Here is a 10,693-nt window from a genome sequence, read left to right as displayed (position 1 = left end):
GGGTCATGACAAGAACCTTTCCTTCAATGTCAGCAAAACAAGAGCTGGTCATTGACTTCAAGAAGTAGGGTGGTGCACACGCTCCTGTTTACATCAATGGTGCAGAGGTTGAGACAGTTGAGAGCTTCAAGTTCCTAGGAGTAAACATCACCAACAGCCTGTCTTCGTCTAACCACGTGGACACCAGGGCCAAGAGAGCACACCAGTTCCTCTAGTTCATCAGGAAGCTAAAGAAATTTTGCATGTCCTCATTGACCCTCACCATTTTAAAAAGTACAGTTGCACAACAGAAAACATCCAATCTGGATGCATCATGGCTTCATATGTCAACTACTCTGCCTGAAACCACAAGAAGCTGCAGAGAGTTGTGGCCACAGCTCAGCACATCACAAGAACCAGCCTCCCCTCCATGGACTCTGTCTATACTTCCCACCGATTCAGTAAGGCAGCTGGCATAATCAAAGACCCCACCCACCCCAGACATTCTCTCTTCTCCCCCCCTCCCATTGGGCAGAAGATACAAAAGCCTGAAAGCACATAATACCAGGCTCAAGTACAGCTTCTATCCTGCTGTTACAAGATTATTGAACGGACTTCTTGTATGATAAGATGGGCTCTTGACCTCACAATTTACCTCCTCATTGGCCTTGCACGTTATTGTCTGCCAGCACTGCACTTCCTCTGTAACTGTAACACTATATTCTGCATCTGTTGTTGCTTTTCCTTTGTACTACATTGATGCACTGAGGTGATGAAATAATCCATACTGATGGCATGCAAAACAAGGTTTTTCATTGCACCTTGGTACATGTGACAATAATAAACCAATTTACATCAACCTTCTGCACTACTGCCACTAGTTATGGATGGTGATGGATAGGTAACAGAAGGACTGCAACAATCTTACATCTATTCAACAATATGGAATGTTGCCTTCGTCAGTCTGAGTATTTTCAAGGCAGAGGCAGATTTTTTTTGGTATTAATGGAATGGAGGGAATATGGGGCAAATACAGAAAATTGAGATCAAGTCAAAGATTAGCCAGGACCTTATTGAACCCAATCCTACTTTCAGGTTTGGTCTTGGGTGTACATGTTCATAAGAATTGGGACGAATCCAATCCAGCTAACTACTGCTCAATGAGTCCACTCTCTATCAAAGTGCAGAAAGATGCCATTGATTGTGCTGTCAAGTGGCACTTGCTCTCCAATAACATTTCGCTAATGTATAGCTTAGGTTTTGCCAGTACCACTTGGCTCCAGTCAACGTTTAATCCAAGCATGAACAGTGATTATAGTTAGCCAGTGGATGAGGTCAGCAACTTCTCCTATCATTGGGTAGATCCAAGATTTTTGCAGCTTCTTCCTTCCGTTATCTGTCCATACCATTTACTAGTATCAGTAGTGCAGGAGGTTGATCTGATCTGTTGGATGATGGATTGTTCAGCTTTGCCTATTACATTCTGTTTCTCTAATTCAGCAAGCCAACAGTCCTGTACTGCAGCTTCACCAGGTTGACACCCACATTTTGGTACCCCTGCTGTTTCTCAATCTTTAGCCCTTCCACACGGAATCAGAGTTGATCCCCTGTTCTGATCATAATAATAGTGAGGGATATGCCAGGTCACAAGATTATGGATTGTGGTGATGTATGGTTTAACTTCACATGAAAGTACACAGTACCTCATGAATGTCCAGGTTTGAGCTGCCAGATGAGTTCTGTATCTATCCCATTTAGCACAATTATAGTACCACATAACATGGAGTGCGCTCTCAGTGCACAAATGCAATGCGGTCTTCATATGAACTATGCAGCAGTCACTTCTACAAATGCTGTCATAGACAGATAACGTATCTGCTAAAGGTAGGTTGCCAACGATGAGGTCAAGCAGGTTTACTCTTCTTGATCTCAAATCAATACCTGCCACAGACCCAGGGTGGCAGTTATATCCATTTGGCTAGCTATGTTATCAAGCCACTCTTGATGCGAGATGAAGTCTCCAATTCAGACTATACCTGTACCCATGCTACTTTTACTACTAGTTCTTCAAGATGGAGAGGTGATGGTTGACTATAATCATAAGGAAGTTTGCACATCTGACCAGATGTTATGAGATTTTCATGAGGTCTGGAGTCAACATGGTGGAAACTAGAGCTACATCGTCCCACCTGTACACCAGAGTACTGCTGCTTTGATAAATTTGTCCTGTCAGTGGGAAAGGACATGCTCAGGGAATTGCCAATGATAGGTTACAAACTAAAGTTATCAAGTTAATCGATATTTTAAATATATGCAATGAGAGATGGAAGTAAAAAAAGAAACAAGAGGACAAATTGAAACTATTATCCATCTAAAAAGGTAGCTACCAGAAATTGAAGGCCGCACAATGCCCTGAAGGCTATTGTGCACCCAGGTGCATGATGAGGTGCTGTTCCTGGTGCTTATGATGGGCATCACTGAACCGATGTCAGAGCCAGCAGAAGACTCAAGAGCAAGATGGGATGGAGAATGAAAATGAAGAGGTGACTAGAAGCACAGGGTCACCCTAATGAACTGAATGGAGGTATCCCACAAAGCAGTCACATAATCAGTGTTTGGTTTCTCCAATGTAGAAGGAGAGCACATTGTGAACACTGCATTAGTACAAATGAATTACTGTTTCACCTGGAAGGGCTGCTTGGGTATCTGCATGGCAGCAAGAGACAAACAGACAGGTATTACACCACATCTGCATGGGAAAGAACAACGAGAAGGGGAATGGTTGGTGGTCAACCATGGAATAACACAAGGCCCTTTTGGAATGTTGAAAAGGGGAGGAAAGAGGGAAGACATGTCTGGCAATAGTACTCCATTGATGTTGGAAGGAATTATGGAGAATAATCAGTCAAATGTGGAGGCTGGTGAGGTGAAAGATACTCAAGGGGAATTCAAGCATATTTATTATCAATGCAATATAATGTAAAATTTGTAGTTTTGTGCCTGCAGTGCAGACAAAAATCTATAAATTACAAAAATAGTGCAAAAAAAAAGTGAGGTAGTGTTCACGGATCGTTCCGAAATCATATGGCAGAGGGGGAAGAAGCTATCCCTGTATCGTTCATTGTGGGTCTTCAGGTTCCTGTACCTCCTCCCTGATGGTGGTAATGAAGAGGGCATGTCCTGGATGGCCAGGGTCCTTAGTGATGGATGCCACATTCTTGAGACACTACCTATTGAAGATCTCCTCAACGGTGGGGAGGGTCGTGCCCATGATGGAGCTGGCTGAGTCTTTAACCATCATCTGCAGCCTCTTGCGATTCTGTGCATTGGAGGCTTCGTACCAGGCTGTGATGCAACTCAATCTAGCTTTTCCATACAACTGCAGGAGATGCTAAACTCACTTGTCTCTCTTTCCTTCCCACCATCCAGGGGCCCAAACAATCCTTGCAAACGAGTTGCTCCTTCACCTGCATTTCTTCCAGTGTTAGTGTACTGCATTCAGTACTTACGATGTGGTGTCTTCCACACTGGAGAAACCAATCTCAGAAAAGATGACTAATTTGCAGACTACCTCCATCAAGTACATGGGGTAACCCTGAGCTTTCAGTCATTCCCCCCACACCATTTTAATTTTCCATCTCACTCCCACTATGACCTCCATCTTCAATTGCCTATATTGGTCCAATGATGCCCAACATAAATGAAAGCCTACAAGACACAGATGAATGTTTTGTAGAACACCTGCGCTCCACCCATAACTGCAACCTGCATCTCCCCGTTGCCAGTCACTTCAACTCCTCCTCTATCACTGACAGCTCAGTACACGGCCTCTTCCACAACCAGAATTCCAAACGCAAACTGGAGGAACAGTGCCTCATTTTCCGTCTTGGGACCTTTTTGCCTAATGGCATTAGCATCAAATTCTCCCACTTTAAGTGAACCCACCTCACCTCCCCAACCATGCCTTTTCTTCTCTTCCCTTTCCTAGTCACTCTTTCTCCCCTCTCCCATAGGGCACCTGCCTCCATATCTTTTGGCCCATCCCCTGGTGGATCTACCCTCTCCTCCTCCCCCGCATCTTTCCTATCACTATCTCTTACCTGCATCTACCTATCACCACCTTGTGCCCACCCTACCTCCCCTCTTATGTCCACTTATCCCTATATTTCTGACCACCCCCCCCCCCCACCTATATATTGTACTTCCCCTTTTCCTATCTTCAATGAAGAAGGGTCCTGACCCAAAACATTGACTGTTTTTCTTCACGGATGCTGCTTGGTCTGCCAAGTTCCTCCAGCATTTTGTTTTTTTTTTGCCTACAAGACTAGACATAAAGACTGCCGAAAACTCAAAACTTTATATTCCAAGGTATGGCTGATGCTACAGGTGTCAAGAGTATCCATGACGTGCAAGATCCTGTATTTCTTGCACTTCATTTGGAATTTCGGGCTCAAAGTACATTTCACATTGCCACTTACCTTATTTTTTTGACGTTCTGTCTGTGTTTTCTTGTTAAACCAAGGCTCATCTCTCATGGAATCACTCTGCCATACATATTTCAAGACTGTAGTTATCAAAGCTTTACTGATCAAGATACACAAGTACACAATGAGGAATGCATTCATTGATCTGTTAAGGAAACCAGAAATTATGCACGTCATCTGTCAGTTAGAGTTGTAGCTACACCGAGCAGTTGCACACACTATGTCATAATTATGATCCTCAGGAATACTAGTTTGTGATCTCATTGGTTTACTTTTAAATTCTGCCTACAGAATAATACAAATCCACTAGTTCTTCAATATAACTAACAGAGTAGCAAAAATTGTTTAGTACACAAGAACGATCAGAAATCACTGGGAAAATAGCAAGTCATAGGTGAATTAATTGCCAGGTCTCTTAAACAAGAATTCTTAATCCCACTTTCTCAGTCAGTCTACTTGCCAATTTTCTCTGTGAAGCTTTATCTTAGAGTCACAGAAACAGGCCAATTGGCCCACCATATCCATGCTGATCGGTGGGACCCATACATATTAATTCCATCTTCCAGCACTTGGCCCAGAGCCTTCAATGCCTGGGTGATTCAAGTGCACATCGAGACACCTCTTAAATGCTGTTAGTGGCTCTGTGTCCACCAATCTCTGGCAGTGCATTCCAAGTACTCACCATTCTCTGAATGAAAGTCCTGCAAAGATGCCCTCAATCTTTTACCCTTTACCCTAAATCTATGTCTTCTAGCTTTATTCATCTCTGAAAAGAGGATCATTTTCTGCAGTTTCTTATATACATATACATACACACACACACCTCAATCATGTACCTGCTTAACCTCCCCCACTCCAGGGAAATCAGACCTAATCTCTCCAATTGCTCCTCATTAACTCAAACACTCCATCACAGGCAACATCCTGGTAAATCTTCTGTACACCCTCTCCAACGCTATCACATCTTTACAATAGTGTGGTGACCAGAACTGCACATGGTACTGGATCATAACCTCCCTGCTCTTGTATTCAACACCCTGACTAATGAAGGCCAGCATCCCACAAGTCTTCTTTACCATGTAATCTACCTGGGCTGCCACCTTCAAGGATCCTTGGACTTACACACCAAGATACCCCTGTTCATCAGTACTCATTAGGACTTTACCATTCATGGTGTACCTCCTGGCCTCATCAATACTCCCAAAATGTATTACCTCATACTTATCTGGATTAAACATCGGCCATTTGAGTATTTTATCACCACATCAACATCAGCCTGTAGCCCAAGACTACTGTCCACAGTCAACTCCTCCACCAATTTTCAGGTCATCTGTAAACTTCCTGATCATGCTACGTACATACATATCGTTCACATATTACAAAACAGCAAGAGTCACAGCACCGATCCCTGTAGAACACCACTAGTCAAAAGGCAGCCAATCACAAAAAGCAATCCTCAAACATCACCCTGTCTCCTATTGCCAAGTCAATTTCAGGGTCAATTTGCCAACTTGCCCTGGATCCCATGGACCCTAAATGTTTGGACCAGTTTCCCATGTGGAACATTGTCAAAGGTCTTAATGAAGTCCATGTAAACCATATCAACTGCACTGCCCTCATAAATACACTTCATTGCTTCAAAAAAATTTAATTCAGGTTAGTCAGTCAAGATATGCCCTGGACAAAGTCATGCTGCCATCTCTGATTAGCCCCATTTCCAAGTTAATCATTAATCCTATCCCTCAGAATTTATTCCAACAACTTCCTTACTACTGAAGGAGACACAAGAGACTGTACATGCTGGAATCTAGAGCAAAAGACAAATTGCTGGGGAATCTCTACTTGACCTGCTGAGTTGCTCTATAATTTGCATTTCTCCTCTACTACTCATCTTAGGATCACAAGGCTGTAACTGGCAGGCTTTTCCCTGCTGTTTTCTTGAAAAGGACCATATTTGCCATCCTCCATCCATCTGGTACCCTACTTGCGGCCAGCGAAGACTTAGAGGATCTACCAACGGCTTACTATAATAGCCAGACTCCCTCCCCCACCCCACCCCCAAGCCATTTCATAACCTCTCACCACGTCCATAAATCCATTACTCGACGCAAACTATCCTCCCCTCCATCGGCTCCGTCTACACTTCCCACTGCCTCCGGAAAACAACCAACATAGTCAAGGAACCTCCCCCCCACACAGTCATTCTCTTTTCCCTTTTCCATCAAAAGCTTGAAAGCAGGTACCACCAGACTGAAGGACATCTTCTATATCACTGTTATCAGACTTGTGAACAGACCTCTCATATGCTAAAGAGGAATTCTTGATCTCCCAATCTACCTTGTCATGACTCTTGCACTTTGTTTACCTGCACTGCACTCTCTCTGTAACTGCAACACTACATTCTGCTTTCATTTTACTACCTCAATATACATGTGTATGGCATGATCAGCTGCGATGGCATGCAAGTGTTTCCACTATCTTGCTACACATGATAAGAATAAACCAATTCCAATTCTAACACATCCTTTAGTCTCTTGAACCCGTGATAAGTGCTTGGTGTAATGAGTTGCAAGAGGTTAAAGAGGAATGGGGCTATGAATAGATAGGAAAACAAGGATATGAATTTCAACAATCAGGTTATCATTAATTGGGAACCATGGAACAAAAGTTCAGAGGAACAGACCCTTTGGCCCAACATGGTTATGCCATGATGCCAAGTTAAACTGAACCCATCTGCCTGCACATGGTCTGGATCCTCTATTCCCTGTCTGTTCATGTGTCTAAAATGTTGTTTAACATTGCTATCATATCTGCTTCTACCGTCACACCCAGCAGCACATTCCAGACACCCATCATGTGTTAAAAGAAAACTTGCCTCACAAATCTTCTTTAAACTACCCCCCACCCACCTTAAACCTATGCCTTCTGGTAGTTGACATTAGCACATTGGAAAGAAAATCTACCTTATCTATGCTGCTCAATTGCTCCTCAGCCTGCAACACTCCAGAGAAAATAATATGATACAGGAGCAGAATTAGGCCATTCAACCATTGAGTCTGCTCCACCATTCAATCATAGCTAATTTATTTTTCCCTCTCAACCCCATTCCCCTGCTTTTCCCCCCATAACCTTTGATGCCCTTACGAATCAAGAATCTATCAACCTCTGCTTCAAATATACTCAGTGACTTAGCCTTCACAATGAATTCCACAAATTCATCATTCTCTGACTAAAGAAATTCCTCCTCATCTCTGTTCTGAAGGGACGTCCTTCTTTTCTGAGGCTGTGCCCTCTGGTCCTAGACTCTCCTACTACTAGAAACATTCTCTGCAAGTCCACTATCCAAGCCTTTCAATATTCCATAAGTTTCGATGAGATCCCCCCACCCCAATCCTTCTAAACTCCAGTGAGTGTAGTCCCAGAGGCATCAAATGCTCCTCATATGTTAACCCTTTAATTCCCAGGATCATTCTGGTAAACCTCCTCTGGAGGCTCTCCAATACCAACACATCCATCCTTAGACATGGGGCCCAAAACTGCTCACAATACTCCAAATGTGATCTGACCAACGCCTTATAAAGTCCTAGCATTACATCCTTGTTTATATTGTAGTCCTCTTGAAATGAATGCTAACATTGCATTTGCCTTCCTTACTACTGACTTAATCTGCAAGTTAACCTTTAGGGAATCCTGCACTGGGACTCGCAAGCCCCTTTGCACTTCTGATTTCGCTTCCCGTTTAGAAAATAGTCTATGCCTTTATTCCTTCTACCGAAGTGCATGATTCCATCTGCCACTTCTTTGCCCATTCTCCCAACCTGTCCAAGTCCTTCTGCAGATTCTGATTCCTCAACACTACGTGCCCCTTCATCTATCTTTGTATCATCTGCAAACTTGGCCATAAAACCTTCAATTCCTTCATCCAGATCATTGACACACAACGTGAAAAGTAGCAGACCCAACACTGACCCGTGGTACACCACTAGTCACTGGCAGCCAACCAGAAAAGACCACCTTTATTCCCACTCTGCTTTTTGTCAGTCAGCCAATATTCTATCCACACTAGTGCCTTTCCTGTAATGCCATTGGCTCCCAATCCAAGTTTGCCAACTTTTCCTTTAAGCTAGTACTCTCTAATTCAGGAAACATACCAGTAAACCTCTTCTGCACCCTTTCCAAAGCCTCTACACATTTCTTATATCGTGGTGACCAGAACTGCATGCAACACTAAATGTGGTCCAACTAAATGTGGCACTGGTAGCCTTTGTATTCCTGCTCATCTCCCTCCAGCAGCCATCTCCAGTCTTCACACTCCCCTCCCCCCACCTTGCTCGATCTGTATTTTCTCCCCTTTTTCTGCTCTGCATCCATTTATCATTCACCTGCCACTGTCTCTCACCTGCTCACCTCCCCAACCTGCCTATCATCTACACCCCTCAGTCCACCAAACACCTGACTCCTTTCTCACCAGCCCCCTTTATAGTGGCCATCTCACCTCTCCACTCAGTCCATATACAGGGTTTTGACCAGGAACATCGACAATTCCTTTCCTCCCACAGATGCTGCTCTTCCAGCAGATTATTTGAGGCAAAACCAAAGTTTTATACAGCAACATAGATCAAGTCCCATTCAATCTAATTTTTTCTTTCATCCATCCAGAGCTGACTCAGCTTTTTCCATATGGAAAAGGAAGGGAATTGTATGGTTTCGTGATCTATTCATTGTTAACTGTTTTTCATCTTTTGAACAATTGTCTAACAAATATAAATTTGCCTAGATCACACTTTTTTCGATATTTGCAGATTAGAAATTTTTTAAAAAACTACTATACCCTCTTTTCTGACACCTTACAAAATTGAAACTACGGAAAAAATTTTAGGTCTTAATCCTTATCAGAAGGGCTTGATAGCAATAATTTATGATTTAATTATGAAAATACATCTAGAATCATTAGACAAAATTAAGAATGAATGGGAAAGTGAACTCCAGACATCTATAGAGACTTGCAAGAAAATTCTTCATTTAGTTAATACATCTTCAATGTGTGCTAGACACTCGTTGATACAGTTTAAGGTAGTCCACAGGACCCATATGTCCAAAGCTAAGTTAGCTCATTTTTATAACCATATAAAGCCTATATGTGATAGACGTAAATCGAATGTGGCTTCTTTGACACATATGTTTTGGTCCTATCCTCTTCTGGAAAATAAAGGCATTTTTAAACATAATTTCAAACGTATTGAAGATTGATTTACAACCTCACCCTATCACTGCAATTTTTGGATTACCAAGGATAGACTCTGGCCATTTATCTGCTTCCGCTAACCATATGATTGCCTTTATCACATTAATGGCCAAACGATCCATTTTGCTTAAGTGGAAGGATCCAATACCCCCCTTCTACTTTTCAATGGTTTTCTCAAACTATATCATGTTTAAACTTGGAAAAAATTAGGAGTGGTACTGTCGATCCTTCGCTTAAATTTGAAGATATTTGGAGTCCATTTATTCATGATGTAGATCCCCTTTCAATAACTTTCCAACTTGGAGGAACAGACTTGACGACATAATATTGCTCTGTTTCTACTGAGAAATTTTAGCCCAGTTTCGTTTTCTTTTTTTTGTTGTTTGATTTTTTTTAAATTTTTTTTGTTTAGTTTATATTGTTTACAATTTTTCTTATTGATTTGGGTTTTTTTAAAATTTATATACTAAATCTTTTTCTTTCCTTTCTTTTATATTATATTCATTTACTAAGAGGTCGTTGGATCTACAGATTTTTTTTATATTTTATTGTTCTTTATGATTATCTATGCTATGATTGTTATCCTGATCTCTTTGTATTACATGTATAAATATTGATGCTATATATCAATCTGTATTAATTTGAAAACTAATAAAAAGATTGAAAAAGAAAGAAAGCAACATAGAACATTACAGCACAGGCCCTTCGGCCCAATGTTGTGCTGACATTTTATCTTGCTCTAAGATTCATCTAACCCTTCCCTCCCACATAACCCTCCATTTTTCTATCATTCATGTGGATATCTAAGAGTCCCTTAAATGTCCCTAATGTGTCCCTCTGCTAGCAGTGCGTTCCTGGCACCTACCACTGTGTAAATAAAAACTTACCTCTGACATCCCCCTTATATCTCGCTCCAATCACCTTAAAATTATGTCCCCTTGTGTTAGCCATTTTTGCCCTGCGAAAAAGTCTCTGACTGTCCATT

At 41.9% G+C, this 10,693-nt stretch overlaps 1 protein-coding gene across 1 annotated transcript in view; it reads right to left on the bottom strand.

Annotated features, from left to right (window-relative positions):
* atp11a (ATPase phospholipid transporting 11A) overlaps positions 1-10,693 on the bottom strand; it is a 205,217-nt gene that overhangs the window by 138,501 nt on the left and 56,023 nt on the right. The window contains 1 exon segment of the mRNA XM_052025948.1: positions 4,458-4,608. Coding sequence (XP_051881908.1) covers positions 4,458-4,608 — 151 coding nt within the window.

This window comes from Pristis pectinata, chromosome 11 (genome assembly GCF_009764475.1).
Source record: "Pristis pectinata isolate sPriPec2 chromosome 11, sPriPec2.1.pri, whole genome shotgun sequence".
Lineage (NCBI taxonomy): Eukaryota > Metazoa > Chordata > Chondrichthyes > Rhinopristiformes > Pristidae > Pristis > Pristis pectinata.
Note: the sequence above shows the minus strand (reverse complement) of the source record. Positions and strands in the feature narration are given on the sequence as shown.